Raw genomic sequence first — 18,077 nt, 5'->3', positions numbered from 1 at the left:
GAAGTGAAGAATATCATGTTTCATTGCTGCTGCCAAGGGCTGAGTGCGCGCGATGCTCCACTACCGGCACCGTAGGTACCGGTAACTTAAAGTACTTCAGCCATTTGTGTCTACCACCACAGACAGTTGCATACAAAATTGAGCGGTCAAACGCCTGGGCCTAAGCTTACATATTACTGCTGATTGTTTGATAACCACAAAGAAAACCTGTGCTACATTCGTTCTCCCAGAAATGAGCATGCGGTAATGCAATTACCGGTACGGCACACAGCCTTAGCCATCATGTAAGCTTACGGTACCGGTACCCTACCCACACTTGCTGTAACATATCCAATTGCCACAGCCATCCGCCACAGCCATCTGCTCAACACCAGCAGTTGCCTAAATCTATGACTGCGTATGATCGACTGACAACAGCCCTGGCCCACTTTTTCGCGTTAGACTCCAGTGAACATGCTTCTTCCTCACTCTTCTGAAGCTGCTTCTGGTTGCTGTGTGAATCGGGCCTACAAAGAAGCTCGGATGTTTGGAGTTTTGCGAATAGGGCCGCTAGAGTCTGGTTGGTTCATGGATACACTTTGTGTGCTTACATAGATTACGTGGAACTCTTAAAGGAGGCGCGGACGACAGTACCCAAGGTTGATTCCTAACAGTGCCTCTTTCCTCATACCTTGATTTGATCTGCATCTTGGAAGCTGGCACTGCCTGGATTTTCTTCTAGGGGTTTCTCTGTCTTTTCTATCTGAACTCTATCGTTCAGAGAACCATTGTACCTGTACCTTTCTGCGATATTGCCCGCTCTTTACGATCCCTAGTACTATCTATGGTATGATGTGATGATGGAAACTCTCGCTTTCCTTGCGAAAAATCAAATGCGAACTTTTCCACGAAAGTAAGTCATCCCAGCCTCAAGCGTTGTTGTTTCGTCTTGTTCATGTTCGGTCCGTCGTGGTCGCTCGTTATGCTTCGTAGCACAACATAAAACAAGCATTTGGCCGGCAATAGTACTCTCAGCTTCCGCACGGGAGGATCATCAATGTAGTGTAAAACCACTTGCGCCTCTGTTTCGTTTAAATACATAGCCACCCCTCTCCGTCCAATCGCATTCGTATCGCTGACCGGCACCTGCGCAAAACAACAGATCAATTATCATTGCCGTTTCTCTCGTCACTCTTTTCATCCCACTCTCGTATTTCTACATCGATGTGCCCACATCCTATCACCGCGCCTACGCTCCTGGTTCGTCCTCGCCTGCGTTTGTCCTGAAGCTGCAAAATGACGTGCCCCAGCCTGGCTATTTCAAGAACCAGCCAGAATGGGATTGGGAAGTACCCGATTACAGCAGCAGGTGGAAGGGGTATGCGCGGAAACCAAAGAGCAAGGATGTTGTGTTATTGACGGCGAGTGATGGCGGAGGGCACAACAGTGAAATTCCAAATGTTTTAGAGAGAGTCTTGCAAAATAGGGAGGATTATTGTGCAAGGCATGGGTATACAAGTATGTGGTTGAATACGAGTCGTTATGATATTGGGGATTCTCACCGTGTAAGTCACCTCTGCTATCATCCGTTCTTATATCTCGATTCCATTCTATACGCCCTCCGACACCTAAACGAATGGAAAAGTAACCGCGCAGGACCAGTACTAATCATATAAGAGCAGGCGTGGTCCAAGATTCCTGCCGTAGCCGAAGCCTTCTACATCCACCCCAACGCAGAATGGGTCGTGCTCCTTGACGCCGACATCATCATCATGACCCCGACCGTCGACATTATTGAATCCATCATCAGCCCCCACGCCATCAGCACCAATATCCTCCGCAACACACCCCTCCTGGAAGGTTCAGAGGATGAACACCCCCCATATATCAGAACACCTACATCCTACCGTGTCGAAGACGTTGATATCCTCATCACTCAGGACCAAAATGACATCAACGCTGGTGTTATTTTTTTCCGTCGTTCAGCCTTTACCCGCTATCTCCTTGAAATCATGACGGATAGCAGGTTGATGACGCGAGAGCATGGAGGCGCCGAACAAGATAGTATAAAGCATTTGATGCATGAACACTTACTCGTGAGGAAACATGTGGGTATCTATCCCCAGAGGAAATTCAATGCGTATGTGGACGGAGGTGAAGATAGGGGTTGGCGAGACGGCGATTGGCTGGTGCATTTTGCGGGGTGTTGGGTTGAACATGTATGTAAGGAACACTTCAATGAATTTTGGGACAAGAGAACGTTTGAGGGGACCTGGAGACCGGATGATAGTCACGGGAAGGGGTTAGAGGGAGGCTTGGTTGGTGAGTAGGGTGTGAAGAATGACTCGAATGTGGCGAGCGGGGTGTATGAAGGGAGTATGGTCTCTCTGAGATGTTAGAGGCTTCAATTGGTTCTTTCACCTTCAACCTTAATATCCTAGGATCGCCGATCACGGCGAATATACATACCCTTCCGTCAACATAGTATGTCTTTTTTACCCGCAATTTTCAGGCAACTTAATAAGACAAAAAACACTACAGTACAAAACTAGTTTATAGTAGCTATATTTATCTAAAGTAGACTAAGAAGTAGTTTAGGTAAAAGAAGTAAACCTAAATAGGGTTTACTATACTATATATTCTATAAAAGTAAACTACTTTTATTTCTACTTTTATTAATTTACTAGTATTATATAATAATAACTAGTTTCCTACTAACTATTTAAGGATTTTTACCTCTCCTGTATTTAATCTTCTTTACTACCTCTACTACCTTTACTACCTCTACTACTTCTACTGTAACAAGTGCAAGCACTCGTTCTAGTTTTTCTTATTAGACTAGCTAAGATATTATTAGCCCTAATACGGCTCTAATACAGATCTAACTCTAGTCTAAGGCCCCTCTGCCTCTTGTAACGACTCAGGTAGGTAGGGCATCCGAAAGGTATCCTATACGACTCAAAGGCATATGGGAGTGCGCGTCTGTACGGAAAAGGATGAGATTCCTACACCTATAGGTCTTGTACGAAAGGACAAGAAGAACATGCCTATCCTAATTATAGGCGAGCTGCTCTCTATATACATCAGTGAGTCGGGCCTTTGTCGGGCCTGACTCGGCATGGAACAATGGGCAAGCAATTCTGCCTCATTGTTACACCTCTAGATATAAAAGGAGCCTTATACTTATAAATAGATAGACAAGTTCTTCTTATCCTTTTGTACAAGACCTATAGGTATAGGAATCTTATCCTTTTCTATATAGACGCGCACTCCTATATACCTTGAAGTTGTATTAGATACCTTTTAGATGCCCTACTTACCTGCGTTGTTACATCTACTACCTTTATTATTACTACCTTCTATTAGTAGAAATATTTTAACTTATTATTATATTATATATATATATATATATATAGTATAAAGCTAATCTTCTTTTCCTTTTTTAGTCTTAGTTAAGTAGTATAGTATATAATAGAAATAAAACTACTTTTTATACTTAATTAAAACCTCTACTAAAAAAGTAAGCTACTACTTTAGATATATATACTAGGTTAAATATAAGTTATTCACACCTATATAGTAAACCCCCAGGTCACTATTCTACTGTAAACAACTTTGTACCGTAGTGAAGTCAGACGTACAAATGCTGACTTAATATCGTAGTACTTTGATCTTGCGCTATCCTTGTGGTCCCATCGTTCTCATTTGCCCCATTCTATTCCCCACCCCTTTTTATCACAACCCACCTACAGCGGTTCTTGTAATAACCCCCGTAACCGTGGTCGTCCTTACCATTTCTTTCGTCGCCGTCCTCGTAATCGTCGTAGCAGCCGGTCCACTCGTGATCAAGCAGCTACACGCCGAGCTAATCTGCCTCGGTCCGCCAATGTTAAGAGATATAGCGATACCACCGCCAGGTCCACCAAGCGTAATACCGAGTTGGCGTTTGCGCACAGGGAGTTCGGTGGGGCAGGTCACGTCGTAGAAGGTGTATGGGGACATTGGATTGTAATTTGTGTTGTCAGCACTTGGGGATAGGTTAGTATATTGATTGGGTTGGTATAGATTGGACGTTGAAAGATAGAGGGATGAGAAACCCAGGGACAATCGTAGGACAGGACATACGCGTTTACATCGAAGAGCATGCAATTTGCCTCTCCGTAACCAAATGATTTACATTTTGCATCGGCTTTGCAGAGGGCACCACAGGCGGCAAACGTATTTTTAGTGCCACTGGATTCGAAGTAGTAGGCCGCTGTTGTCTTAACGTAGGCGACGATACCACAGCCTGGACCGCTGGTGGGAGATCTAAGACATTGTTAGAGAGGTAGTTTGTCAAATTTGTACATTATTGAAGACTAACGGCGAAGGGATTGATTCAAGGGTTGATGACAGTAGTGTTGATGAAAATTGTGTAGGAGTAGCTGTTGAGGATGGCCTTGAGGATGGTGATGCAGACAATGATGATGATGATGATGGTGGTGGTGGTAGAGGGTTTGACGAGGACTGTTCGTACTGTAAGCTTGATGTCACCCATTTTCACACTATTATAGATACCTTTGAAAGGGATGATGGCGTCGGCATGGAACTTGGTGTGGGTGTAGGTTCCGGAGGAGCTGGCGTAGGTGTTGGCATCGGCGTAGGAGTGGCCGTAGGAGTGGTCGTAGGAGTTGCCGTAGGGGTCGGTCTGCGACTGCTTGAAGGGTAAATAGTAGTTGTAGTAAGTTTTGTTGAGGTTGTAGTCGTAGTGCCACCGCGAGTGACGGTTGAGGTCGCAGTTCCAGATCTTAGAATGCTACTACAAAAAAGCAATGCTTCAGCGGTGTGGCCTTCAAATGCGTCAAGCCCGCACTCAGATACTGTCAAGAAGTCAGTCTCAGTGTGAACTTATTGCAGCCCATGTCTTTTTCTTTATCATAATGCGGAACGCAAGGCGGCCATGTTGTAACCTCCGGTTAGTTCCATTCGATTTGACTACAGAGGCTTACCATCTGGGTGTCCGAATTGCCTGGGTCTGAAAGCAGCCGCGTCTACGCTCGCAATGATTGTCACAGCGAGGATTAAAGAATGTTTCATGTTGATAGTTGGGGGAAATCGCGAACACTACCGAGAAATGCAAGAGGCGGCAAAGGCACGGATGAACAATGACGAATGATCTAGGAAACTGGCTCTTATACGACATCTGAAAGGGCTCCCAACCTAAAATACCGTCTGGTGAATGAAGCGGCTGAAGTCAGCGTGCCATTGCGCGTTTCATTTCAGTTTAGATGAACGCTGAGCAGGTATGTCGCTGCCCACGATGAAGCGCCGTGGGCTGGACCGCGCGTAGTATAGTCCCCCATATAGAAACACGAGGCAAATAAGCTTTTTCATCGGTAGAATTGTGCAAGCTGTCGAACCTCAACAAGCTACTGAGAAATCTCGCCTTGTTGCCTATAGCCTGGCGTGTGGTCGTACCGAGGCGGTCCTGGGAAACCGATGCAGAGTCATATTAGCCGGCCAAAGAAGATTCAAAGAGAATATCGAATGGCGTATTGGTAAATATATGCATAGTGAAATCCGGACGAGCTCTCCGGTGTAAGGTAGGTAATTTATCCTGTCCCATGTACCGGCAAAACACATGTTAAGCGTACCATACTGAGCCTACCGTGCAACAATAGCAATAAGACAATATGCGTCCAGAGACGGATTGTTGTTGAAATGGCCTCTAATCCCATTCACGGGCAGATCTCAGATACGAAGTTAATCTGTACAGGTGCTGCAACACTCCACAAGGGCCAGAAACACCCAGAAGCGGTCAAGATGTCTGCACGCCCTGTCTGTATCGACAAGATATCTTTGGGTATGCTATGGCAGCAGGCGCACCTTGAAATAAAGGAAGGCAATACAGAACGTCCATATCAGGTCTTCAAGTCTTCTGGTATGATCAAAAATTCAGGACGAATCTTGAACGCGAATATCCAAGGCTATTCGCGTCGGACGACGAACCATAGTCGTCTCGTGTCGTCGGTATGTAACATGAAATGATCGCTAGCCAGCTCTTTCAACTCTGCCTTGACGCTGAATTTGACTCCGAGTTTGTTACCAATCTCCTCCCACATCCTCCGAAAGCTCTCAACATTATGACGATACATCGTTCCTGTAGCAGAGGTCCTCTCAATAGCAGTAATGGCGCCAATTTGACGACCGAGAATCATGGATCCTGGTACCGGCCGCAGCAAACCGGCAACAGCTTTGGAGACCTCGATCTGTTTCTCATAGCCCCAGAGATGGAAGAAAGATCCAGCAAAAATTATATCAACTTCGCCTTTCACGGTGGTCAAAGCTGAGCTGGGATCGAAAATATCGGCCACCAAGAATTCGGTCTGCAGTTTGCCTTGGTCTTTGAAAAGCTTGTAGCCTAGCTCGATGAAGCCAGACTGAAGATCTGATCCATAAATATTCTCTGAGGGTGCGCCACCCGCGACCAGCTGGCGAATTGTTTGACCGAAGCAGCACGCCATGTCGAGCAACTTCTGGCCTTCTGAGAGACGCTTTACAATCTCATCATACTCCTCTCTCAGCTCGGAAAAGCTTGGCTCCAAGAATCTAAATTGTCCGATACATGGATATGGAAAGATTTTGAATGCTTCGTCGCGCACTTTGACGACGTGGTCGAAGACATCCTTCGCCGGTATGCCGCTGTACATCTCCAGGAGCTGTCGTGTCTCCTCGGGTATCTTGTCCTCTGTGGGGGTTTCATCATACCACTCGGTCTTCTCAAGGGCTTCCTCTTGCGGCATCTTGGAAACAAATCAGGGAATGATGCAGTGATTGAGGAACGGACTTGACACTGGGGGTAATGAGGGGCGATACCGTACGGCGGAAAGCACGCTAATTTAAGATGACAGCATGTACCGGTATGGTATCGACCTACCGTACCTTTGTCATCGAGCCGCCGCGCCGATGTCATCGACATCATCCTCATCTGCGCTTCTTTTTCATATTGCATCCGACAACGGCCCTACGGCACTCTGCATCGACACAAATGTACTGCAGACTGTGATCGGCTGGCTACCTGCAGGCGGGAAACTGTTACCGGTATTCCCGCGTCCGACATTCAACATCATCTGCGCTTCGGTGTGGGCCCCCCAACAGCAACAAATGGCACATATCTCTTATACGATTTCCAAGAATTTACCGAGCATTTCAGTAATGGTAGTGAATGACGGTTGAGATGCGTCAATACTATGCATGATGAATGAAGTCAAATGTCGACGGTTCCAGCGCATGATGAAGGTGCAGGCGTACCCAGATTTGTTTACTCCTCAGCTTGCGTGCTAGAATCATCCCCCCACTGATGGGAGAGGCCGAACTAGAGCTATTGAACTTAGTATTTACAAACTCTATCAAACTACACTCGACTCGAGGACGCAGATGCTACTCGACGTTCTTGTCCCAGGTTGAACATTACTTATTTTCTTCAACTGAAACTTCCTGTGATCCTTAGACACAACCTCAGTAACCATAATCATAGATTCTTAATGGCTAAGGTCGCATAGGCCTTGTCTCCTAGTCGACGGACGCAAAAGGGTTGCTCCAGAGCGCTCAAGGGAGGCCATCGGATGCGCACGATCCATTGAGGAACACGAGCGCTAGAAGTATGCTCATCGTCGATATGCTCCCGACGAACAACGTGTGGTACAATTTTTTCCATACTGGCATAGTGCTTGCTGCTTCTCGAATCAACTTCTACCACAACGGATCCCTCATGTCATGGCTACTCCTCGGGACTTGCAGTGGTCCTTTGGCAACATTCCTGGCCACAAAAAAATGACGTGCAAAGTAGGAGCCCGACAGGATGAGCCAGATTTCACCTCAGAGCTGGTGACATAGTCACATTGTGCTGCAAAGGAGATATATCGTAACACAAACGACTCTGGAGTGTGATTAAGATGTTATGAGTGCTGTCCGGACGTATCACTTCACTCTTCATACGGTTAGCCGTCTCCCATTCGCCGATTCAGATGACGAGCTCAGCGGACAATCAACCAGCTTTTCGTCTGTTCAGGTGCTCCATCCGGCTTGTGCTGTACAGCAGACAATTGCAGTACAATGTCAGGAGGTTCTGTCTCCCAGATGTTGAGAAACGCCGGGAAGCCATAGTCCACCCAGATGAAGCATGATCTGCACCCCATATTCCTGCTCCTAGAGAGACCCTGAAGGTTCGATACAACTTCACATTCCAAAAACCAAGCCAAGAATGCGCTCAGCGTACCGGGACCATGGAAGCAGCTCCGAGTCCAAAGGCAAACTTCCGATAGCTATCCTTCCGTATTTCTTCGAGCAACCCGGTGACAACACATTCTGAAGCCATAGTTGGGGATAGTCGTGTATTTATGTCCAATTGCAAAACTGTAGGGTATAACTAGAGCGCCATGCAACTTTGGAATGTGAGCTGCAGTCAACTTCTTACCCGTCACACGAATACGCAATGTCTGAGAAAAATTGCGACAGCTTCAAGCGTCTCCCCTCGGGAAGCACAACCGATACCGAATCATGCAAGATGGGGGAGCGTGAAGGCGGTGCCGTGGCCTGGTTCACAGTCCTCGGGTCGATCCTTGTTTACTATGCCTCATTCGGAGTCATGAATAGCTTTGGTTTCTTCCAGAACTTCTACCATACCGAGTTTCTCCACGAGACACCCTTGTCCCAGATTGCCCTTATAGGTACCATGCAAATGGCACTCATGAATTCCCTTGCTGTAGTCTCTGGTGCTCTGTGCGATCTATATGGAGTCAAGGTTAGCATAAGTTCTGGAAGCCCAAGACTGAGCCTTCCATTGACACAACTAGTATTTGTATGCTGGTTCTGGTGCAGGGACAATATCGGCTTTGATTCTGCTTTCTTTTCTTCAACCGAATCGATTTTGGGCCGTCTTTATGACGCAAGGCCTGTTGATGGGCTTAACTATAGCGTTTGGAGTTCAGCCGGCGCTGACAGTCGTCGGCCAACACTTCAAGGAGAGACGAGCTCTAGCCATGGGGCTTGTGACGACAGGTTCCGCTCTAGGTGGAATCGGATTCCCCTTGATGTTCGAGAGATTACTGCCCAGTGTTGGCTTCTCAAATGCCTTGCGCCTAGCTTCTGTGAAGATTGGGTAAGTGGTGGTACGTGTTGGAAATCTATCATTCGGGGCTAATGTAACCAGTGTCTGCTACATGATTGCCCTCTTGATCTCAACAAGCAAACCTAGTCATGCCAAAGGCAGTCGAAGAAACTGCAGCTCACTCATCGACTTCCGCGGCTTTTTGGATCGCAGATACAGCGTGCTCTGCGTTGGCACTTGGTTTGCAGTCCTTGGCATGTGGATACCTTCATATTACATCAGTACGTACATGTGCCGCTGCAAAGAAGGTTCACCAGCATACTGAAGTTCCATCCAGAGAGCTATGCCAGCGCGGTATATCCTGGCAACAACATTACCCAGTATTTCTTGTGCATGCTCAACGGTTGCAGCATCGCGGGTGCTATCTTGTAAGTCATGGCCATGATGCGTCACTTTTTCAGTGCTTACCAGTAGTAGCGGAGGGCTTCTTGGTGACCGAATTGGCCGACTCAATCTCTTATGGCCCGTAGCAATGGTCTTAGGGTGCCTTTCGCTGTTTCTCTGGTCATATAGTGACTCTCTCGCCACACTCATTCTATTCGTCTGTGTCTATGGATTCTGTGCGAGTAGCGTTACTGCCCTTCCACTGTCGGTAATTGGGCAGATCACCCCAGACGATCGGCTGGGTTCTCGCATGGGAGCATTTTACAGCGTCATCGCCATCGCCAGCCTCGTGGGTACACCGGTTGGTGGCGCGCTCATTACGGATGCTGGGACGAAGGAAGGGTACCGGTGGTTGATTGTTTTCTCAGTGAGTCGAGATGGGAAATGAATGGACAAGGCTAACAGAGAAAGGGTGCTGCAATCACTACTGGCTCTTTGCTCATGTTCGCAAGCAGAGTTCTTCATGATAAGAATTTACGCCACAAGTGGTAGTGACCTTCAGAGAAGATTCCATCACTCTTCACTTCAAAATCACCATGCTGCATGATGAAGCCAAAGATATATTATCTAAAAACACAACACTGACTTAAGGGGATCATACTCTCGGTAGCTTCTTATGTTAACCAATGGTAACGTCGAACTCTTGTATATATGTTCTCTCTTTGTTGAACCATGCTTCAGGGGTCTTTCATTGCTCTTCGCATCCTCTAGCATCCCACCCTCGCTACTCTTGTAAAATCTAGAACATATTCTTTATAACTTGGTACTTGCGGTCGATCGAGCAGCTATTGTATACTGAAGCCGTCTTCAGATTACATTTCTCATCATCCTCTCGGAATGTTTGACCAATGCTCCGTCTCCAATCCTATCCTCATCTAAAAAGCGATGCGTCGCAGAGACCGTTACATGCATCACGTTTTCGTATACAACTCATCACGGCTATCCTCATTGGACGGAAAATTCAGCTTGCAAATTGCTCACGAGACTTCACGAGACTTCAGGTGTGTCTTAAGCGAAGTCGTGACGCCAAGTTCCTCCTATTACACAGGGTGTCACCAGTACATACTGGATACCTGCTTATCGTGACTCGCACAAGTCTTGCAACTTTCAGAAGTGAGGCATACTTGGATCCGCCAAGGATCCCGCCCGCAGAAAAGGGCATGCATACAATAGTAGATTTATGCCATGGCTAGTCAGTTCAGTCTTCAAAATGCGCGCCAAATAACTACCAAATAGTACGAAATAGACATGCAGGGGGGGGACCTGGACGCGCAAAACAATTCCCATTTCATGCGTCTCCTTGCACCAAGATGACGGAAAGAGCATGCTCACCGGGGTGAAGAATCCTCCAGTAGGGGCTATATGCGTAAAAGTGACGTCTGGCTTGTGCGCCGAAGGGAATCTGAGCAAGGGCTTTTTCCATCCATCCAGTATTGCGTGCTTATCTCGTCAACATTGGGTCGCACCGGAAGTTGACTGCCGCTCACTCATTCACATCGCCAGCCCTATAGGTAAATGCACGGCTGCTCCCTCCCACCAATCTTGTTCCTGGGCCGTCAATCTGCGCCGTGGACCCCACAGCCGATGCAACCGACAAGTGCAGATGGGCGCATCGCAATCGCTTGTGGGAAGCCAATCTTGAGATCGCAATCCTGCCTTTACCTACTGCTCCGCAACGATAGAGAAAAACTTTCATCACCACAGCAACGATACTGCTCGTCAAGTGATCGAACCAGTGCTTGTTTTTCCGGACTGAAGGCTCGAGCCAAGCAAAAGAAGAAAAAACGGATTACGACGTCACAATCCAGACCTCAAGTGAAAAGGGTCGCAGTGCACCGAGGGCGTGGTAGATTGCACTATCGGTAAAAACAAACTTCGATGCACGCACAGCGTTGTACGTGGCATGCTTGTCTAGCGGTGTCTACGACATGCACGATGGGCGTGGGCCGCTGGTAGCGTCAAGGAGGTTTTTCCGAGGAAAGCAGAATGACCGCTTGGGCAGGATGAGATGGCTTTTTGGTGCAAGAGAAAAGTGGTACAGGAAGGATTCCAGTCTTGCGTTATTAGGCCGGAAGGCCCTTCCGAGCTCGCGTCCGGCCGCCTTGCACAAGGGAGAGGGAGAGCAGGGAGTTGGGCGCCACGAGGGGCGCGGACAACGGTGTAAAAGCGTTAGAGCTCGGTACTTGATAGACCTTGGATAGACAAAACAAAACGGGCCGTGGGGGAGGGGAGGGCTGGAAAGCGAGGGTGGTGGGCCGAAGAGCGGTTAGATGGAAAGAGGAAGTAGAGCCGCATGTGGGGTCTTTAAGGTTGTGTGTGGGGTCCATCTTGGTTGACCCAGAAGTACAAGTGCATACCGAGATCGAGACGAGGGAGGGGAGGGGGAGTGGGAGGATGATGACTAGTGCTGGGGTAATCGCGGGTGGCGAGCTTTCCCTTGGGTCTTCGTCGACAGGTTCCCGAGAGTCGTGAAGATGGATTGACATTGACGGTGCTGACACCCGGATTGGAACGATCACTGTCTATTGTGTACCTTGTGCACACGCGTGTTGCCATCGTATATGTCGAGCTGCCGTCGGTCCGTTTGGTATCTGATGCTGGGCACAGCCGGATATATCCCTTTTTCCACCTAGGCATCCCCGATAACCTCTTGAAGCAAACAGTGTATGGCCATTTGTAAGATGGTACGTGGCAGTGTTGGGATTGACCTGGTTGGAGTAGCGGTGTTTGCAGTTTGGAGAGAATGGTTGATCATACAGGCTATCATCTGTAGGTACCCAGATGACGCTGGTCGCCGAAGTCAGCAAGTGTAGGAACTGTCTTGAATTCACTGTGGTTTGGAGATGCAGGGTTGTGAAGCCGCAAATGATAATGACACATGTGAATACCCACCCGTAGGTGCTCTCGATGCCTGGCTATTTGAGACCCAATATCCTACTTTAGTATGCGGTCAGCTTTCGGCATCCAATGGCCAAATCCAATGTCGCCGTTGATGGCTTGCGACATCCGGGTGACCTTCCATGCGAAAGGCATATGCCTGCCCAGTTACGAAGTCCTTAGCCCTGTTTCCAACTGTCGTCTCCAACTTGCGCACGCAGCACGCGCTGTCCCGGCGCGAGAGATGTTTACCTCTTTGGAAGCAAACGAATAGGTCCGAAAGAAAGGTTTGTGGACCCTGCCTCGTGATCATCCCTGGACCTCGGGAAGTGCTAATTGTCCTCGCCACAATAGACTAATCGTCCTCGCCCGTACTAGGGTATCTAGAGCATGGGGTGTAGTAGGGTAAAAGTGAGGGTAGGGTTAGGGTTAGTATAGAGTAAGGGATATGGAATATATAAAAAACGCGCTCCCCCTTACTTAGTAAGATAGATTATATTCTCTACTAACCCACTAATACTCTAGCTATACCTAGATAGGACGGGCGAGGACGATTGGTCTATTGTGGCGAGGACAATTAACAACTCCCCTGGACCTCATCCTCAATTCTGCATCAGGCGTTTAAATGCCGGATCAAGCTAAACGACAGCCGTAGCTTATGGCAAAGCAGCTTACTGGGACGAATGGAATGATGCCGGGGTTGGAGAATGCCCGAATTGCATCGAAAAAACAGTGCGTTGTTAGTAGCTTACCAAGTGGTTGGGGTACGTACACCGTACATCGCATGACGTGAGTTATTGAGGTCGATCTGGACACAGCCTGGTAAGCACACCTCGACATACTCCTTATGGCCGTGTATTCTTACACATATATCATGATTTCTACTAACTAGGACTCACAATGGTATTCCTTTAGGTATTTGAACTTCTGAAACTACTTGATCATATATAGGGCTGAAGGTCTTTTATAGCAATGAGGGTTCACAGTAATTTGCGTGTTAATATATCATGTATGTGCAATTTAACTATAGTACCTGGCGTGAACAGTATATTTGCCCTGGTACTGTCGCACTATGTCAATTGAGCATTCAATCGTAACACGTGAAACATAGTTTCCAATGGGGCTCTCTTCCCAAACAGATGACTTCGGTCCACGGAATTCCAAATTGAGTACACCCGCCTAATTTTGGTTCATCGAAAGGCGCTTTCGCGGGCTCACAATGCTTTGTGTCAAATAAGCTATGACACCAGTCGCCTACGATGCTGTCCATCACTGCAATCTGGGTTGGCTTTTGAAGGATTGTGCGGAGCCAACGGGCGATCTGGACTCGGTCTTTTTTTTCTGATACTATCCATCGCGCGGCGAGCGCTATTCTCCGTTAGCCACGGACACTGATCTTAACACCACTCCGCAGTAAGGCTAGTATTCAGGTTACGACTAATGTCAAGGTTCTCAGCACAACCTACAAGTAAATACAGTTTACGCGCCAAAGGATGCGGATGCGAGATAAGATCAGCAGTTCATGCACGCTGTTTCGCGAGATCTCTTAGGGCTGAAAGTGATGACCTTCTGGTCAGGTGAAGCTGACTAAAAAGCATGTGGACAAGCAGGATGCGGTTGTGTGCCAGATGTCAAGCTAGGTGAGCAAAATCCATGTGCGAGACGGGGTTCAATCCTATACTGTGTAGTAGGTATGTACTGGTACATTTGGCACTACAAGGGTCAGATACGCTGTTTTTTTACCCTGAATCATAACATGCCCGTTATGATCAGATCCCAGGAGGGAGATGCCGTACCTTTGGAACTTAGCCAGATTCGGGCGTGTCAAAGGTAATTTGGAGCCAGGTCGATGTAGATTGTCTTACGTCTTGTTTTGGTCAGCAACGTAGGCCTACACCGACTCTTGAGCGTAGCTTGCACGTACTGATATTGTCGCGTAGGTAACTGCATTCTCGGTGGATCCAATAGGGGGCCGTCCAAGCCCTCCGGGTGTCAAGTAGCAGTGAACAAGAACCCGGACCGTCCGCTGCAGGGATTCAAGGATGGGATGCCGCAAGTTCCGCTTCGAGAGCGGCCCCGCTTGGAATCCGTCTTGGGGAATTGAGAGGGTACGATTTGGCAGATGTGCATTGGGCCTTGCACCTAGTACTAGGTCCTACTCCACCGTGGTCCTAACTACATGTACCGTGTACCTACGGTGTACAAAGAAGCGAGACGAGGGAGACAGTGTATTGAGTATGCCTGCGTTGATTACTCTGAGAGAAGCGCGCACTAGGCGGGTTAGGTACATGTTGCACTTACAGACTCAAAAATTAAAAACAAAATGAGATGTATTGGCTTACAGAGATCATGGTGTGTATTGGTATACATGTAGAGTAAGTGTCGTGGAGGCAGAGAGAGGGAGAGGGAGAGGGAGAAGGCAAAAGTGCATGGTCGTCGATAAACCGGACTGAAGCTTGAACCTGACCCTTCGCTCCTGCCTTGTTACCTACCCACCGTACCTACCATTGGTAATGACGCGCTAAAAGACGTCGCTTCACGTGCTCCACACCGCAACCTCACAACCTCTCTGTATCTGGCCATCACCGTTCTTCGCCTCACGCACAACAGGGTATGTGGGTTGGTATCCTGATTCCCTATAACGCTTCCCGGTGGGTTGACAGCCGGCCGAGACTCCAGCCCGTACGGTAGGTATTGGGTGGATGATTGAACTGACACAGCGCCACCGCGAGTAGGTAATGCACATGAGCGACGTGTAGGTATCGGGTAGCATCCGACATTTCAACAGTCTTCCCCGGCCGATGACGATGATGACGATGATGTCAGAAAAATAACTTGGTTCCCGGAGTGCCGTTGCAGAGTGGCAGAAACGAGTTTTCCTTGACAGCGCGCTCTGCTTGGTAATCCATGTCTCTACATACTTCATCCTCATCACCCTCAGACTTACGACATGGCATGGCATGGCATGGCAAAGCCGAGGCGAGCTGGTCTGGACGCCCTGGTTCGTCATGCAACCGACAGTCTGGAAGCGAAGAAACTCGTGGAGATGATGTACTCAGATAAATCTATGGCGCAGTCTCGACCATGGCATTGGATACAGACCGACTATGACGTTTCAGGTTCTCATCCCTGACCGAGGCGTGTTCACGAGAAGGCTTTTCGCCTCCACAAAAGACGAAAGCAAACCAAGGGCCAAGGCGTCACGCAGTACCATGGAAAGAGCGGGCAGCCCAAGTGACGGTCCGTACCATCTCGATGACTTGGTCTGCTTTATGCCGCTTGCCGATTAGTTCACAACCCGCAAGCACCGTGAAGGACGCCCAATCCTGCGCTGCGGTCAGGACAGGAACGGATAGTTCCTAGCAACAGAATACAGTGGCCTTGTGCCAGTCGCCTTCGTACCATGAAAGATACAATCAGCAAAGCTGACACTGTCAGGCCAAGTGATAGAAGCATCTGCTTATACAGTACGTGGATACATGCTGTCTACCATGCGAAAGGCCAGCTCTCGCATTGTCGGGCCATGCAGGCACACATCTTATGGCCACGGGGAACATTTCAGCCAGCCAACATGTCTGCAACGACTTGCTTATCCCCAAGGCGAATAGGTCTACTCTATACTATTACGTGGCCGATCTTTGGATCGTGCCGCTACCGCTTTCTGGCAATGGCTCGGCCTCAGCCCTGCCTTTGGCGCTCCACCAATGAATATAATGATTGATCGATAGCATCAAGTATCCACGGCGAGCTTGTCAGCCCGTCTAAAGTAAGCGGTGACTAGGTTCCTGCAGACGGTATTGTGATTTCCTGGGTTCCAAGGGCATGACGTTTACGCATATGTTGCAACCGAGGAGTTTGACTTGCGCTTTGGAGAGGACAGATCCTGTCCAACATGTCGAGTCTCACTGACAGCTCTAGTTCCGATGAGATGACTGGGCCACCCCAACCACATGGAGAGATCTATCACGGCACTCTGGACAAACGCGACGGTAGGTCAAGCATATGTATGTTGTCATACATCAGATCAAGCACCATGCCCTTGACACTTGGACATGATGGCATACATCAGATGAGCTACCTATAGTAAAAAGGCCCCCACCGCAGTGAATCCCAGGAACCTCTGCCTATTGTAACAGGCACGTTGTCGTGGGCGGATCTGTCTGCTTGTCGTGGACGCATTAGCATGGCTGCATGATTTGTGTATGGTTGTTACCTGTTCTATGTATGCCGAACGGGAGCAGAGTTGTCCGCGGTTGATGGCCCTGTAACAGCGATGTGCTCCCAGGATGTTCTCACACACATACTGATACCTGGCTTCAGATATAGACGCCAAACCAGCAGCGAGGCTAGACATGGAGAATTAGACTATGGGGCTCACAGACCGACGCACGAAGCGACTTACGACCACGACGTCCGGGCTTACACATAGTATCGTTCGCAAACGTTGCCTACGTGCGGCGTGCGATGGCACATGCGGTACAATGCAGCGTCTCGGGGCATTTTGGAATGGGGGCTCGTGGCCAATGAGGCGCGTCAACAGAAGGAAAACAGAGGCTGTCTACCAGAGTACCTGGTACTGACATGATTTCCTGTAAAGGGCAAGCGAAGGATGTACTAGGGGGGGGAGGGCGCACGATGAGACACGGGTGTGCGCATCACACTTTTATGCCCCACCCGCCACATGCCCAGCAGCGAGCAGCTCGAGGACGGTTGCAGTGCCGCCAGCCACGGACACGCTTTGTGGCGGCCAACAAAAGCGGGCGCCCCCCCCTCCCCGCCCCAGCTGCAGGACAAACGCCAGGAGAGTCCAGGACAGCGGCCAGAGGGATGGTTGATGTCGACGAGGACGAGGGGTAAGATGTAAGTGATTTCGGCCAGTACGGTAGCCCGCGAGCCAGTTTCTAGCGCTGCAGGGTGCGGCCGCCGGGACTTGCGCTTACGTCGGTTTGGGCGCCGGCCATGTCTCTCTCTACCTACCTACTCCTTGGCCGTCCCGGTGCGCACTCCTGCGGTGACGGTGAGGGGGGAAAGGGTTGTTGGTCAGGTCTTCCGCTTCCGCGCATCGTCAGTGTCCACCATGCAGTAGTGCGAAGACGTGCGTGCACAGGCAGGCCAGCATATCCTGGCTTGGTGAGATGGCCGCCTAGCGCGTCCTCCAAAGCCGCCGACAAGGCATGATGTACTTGCTGCCCTTCGTCTCGCGCAACATGGCCAGGCGTCGACAGGGGCATTTGCACTTGCAATGATTTGCTGCCCGGCCAGCCATCCTCCGACCAGTACACCGCAAAATCTTATATATCACACCCGCATCCTGGCGCGCTCACTGCCGATTGCGGGCGTTGCATACATCTCGACTCCAAACCCTTCACCAGTTCCCGGTACGCTGCAGCTTCATTTCTCCCAGCGCCTCATTCCCTTCCCTGATGCTCAGCCTTGCTCCTACTGTCGCCAATTGCTCGTACCTAGGATAAGGATAGCACCTTATTCGTCCCCCACTCGACGCGTGAATCTATCCATTCTGGAATCTAATCATCGCCTCTTACCTTATTCCCGCTTCAGATTCTCTGAAGAGTCCAGACCCTTCCCACTCTTGTCCTCGGTTTGTCCATCAACACCACCCTTCATAGCTCAAAGGGTTGTCTCTCAGACGACCCAATCAGTCCACCACACTGGCTACTCAGACGATCCC

At 49.1% G+C, this 18,077-nt stretch overlaps 7 protein-coding genes across 7 annotated transcripts; 5 read left to right on the top strand and 2 right to left on the bottom strand.

The window, feature by feature from the left end:
• The first annotated feature begins 562 nt into the window (after positions 1 to 562).
• IAQ61_009351 (uncharacterized protein) lies at positions 563 to 2,513 on the top strand. Its single transcript, XM_003838099.2, has 3 exons — positions 563 to 892; positions 1,142 to 1,544; positions 1,659 to 2,513. The coding sequence occupies exons 1-3, from the start codon at positions 837 to 839 to the stop codon at positions 2,307 to 2,309; spliced, it is 1,110 nt and encodes a 369-aa protein (XP_003838147.2). The 5' UTR covers positions 563 to 836; the 3' UTR covers positions 2,310 to 2,513.
• Positions 2,514 to 3,865: 1,352 nt separating this feature from the next.
• On the top strand, positions 3,866 to 6,006 carry IAQ61_009350 (uncharacterized protein; the record flags this gene model as incomplete). Its single annotated transcript, XM_066098357.1, has 4 exons — positions 3,866 to 3,907; positions 4,337 to 4,683; positions 5,314 to 5,556; positions 5,640 to 6,006. The coding sequence occupies 4 exons, from the start codon at positions 3,866 to 3,868 to the stop codon at positions 6,004 to 6,006; spliced, it is 999 nt and encodes a 332-aa protein (XP_065951516.1).
• IAQ61_009349 (uncharacterized protein) lies at positions 5,946 to 6,761 on the bottom strand (the record flags this gene model as incomplete). Its single annotated transcript, XM_003838096.2, has 1 exon — positions 5,946 to 6,761. The coding sequence occupies one exon, from the start codon at positions 6,759 to 6,761 to the stop codon at positions 5,946 to 5,948; it is 816 nt and encodes a 271-aa protein (XP_003838144.1).
• Positions 6,762 to 8,422: 1,661 nt separating this feature from the next.
• Positions 8,423 to 12,804, top strand: IAQ61_009348 (uncharacterized protein; the record flags this gene model as incomplete). The annotated part of the gene is made up of 6 exons (XM_066098356.1): positions 8,423 to 8,761; positions 8,814 to 9,118; positions 9,170 to 9,348; positions 9,405 to 9,495; positions 9,545 to 9,878; positions 9,923 to 12,804. Coding segments are annotated over 6 exons (1,329 nt in total), but the record flags the coding sequence as incomplete, so codon positions are not given.
• Positions 12,805 to 15,338: 2,534 nt separating this feature from the next.
• Positions 15,339 to 15,521, top strand: IAQ61_009347 (uncharacterized protein; the record flags this gene model as incomplete). The annotated part of the gene is made up of 1 exon (XM_066098355.1): positions 15,339 to 15,521. One exon carries the CDS (start codon positions 15,339 to 15,341, stop codon positions 15,519 to 15,521), a length of 183 nt encoding a protein of 60 aa, XP_065951514.1.
• A 1,548-nt stretch (positions 15,522 to 17,069) lies between these two features.
• IAQ61_009346 (uncharacterized protein) lies at positions 17,070 to 17,252 on the top strand (the record flags this gene model as incomplete). Its single annotated transcript, XM_066098354.1, has 1 exon — positions 17,070 to 17,252. The coding sequence occupies one exon, from the start codon at positions 17,070 to 17,072 to the stop codon at positions 17,250 to 17,252; it is 183 nt and encodes a 60-aa protein (XP_065951513.1).
• A 109-nt stretch (positions 17,253 to 17,361) lies between these two features.
• IAQ61_009345 (uncharacterized protein) lies at positions 17,362 to 17,619 on the bottom strand (the record flags this gene model as incomplete). Its single annotated transcript, XM_066098353.1, has 1 exon — positions 17,362 to 17,619. One exon carries the CDS (start codon positions 17,617 to 17,619, stop codon positions 17,362 to 17,364), a length of 258 nt encoding a protein of 85 aa, XP_065951512.1.
• Positions 17,620 to 18,077: the final 458 nt, after the last annotated feature.

Source organism: Plenodomus lingam (genome assembly GCF_022343315.1).
Source record: "Plenodomus lingam strain CAN1 chromosome Unknown contig_6, whole genome shotgun sequence".
Classification (NCBI taxonomy): domain Eukaryota; kingdom Fungi; phylum Ascomycota; class Dothideomycetes; order Pleosporales; family Leptosphaeriaceae; genus Plenodomus; species Plenodomus lingam.
Note: the sequence above shows the minus strand (reverse complement) of the source record. Positions and strands in the feature narration are given on the sequence as shown.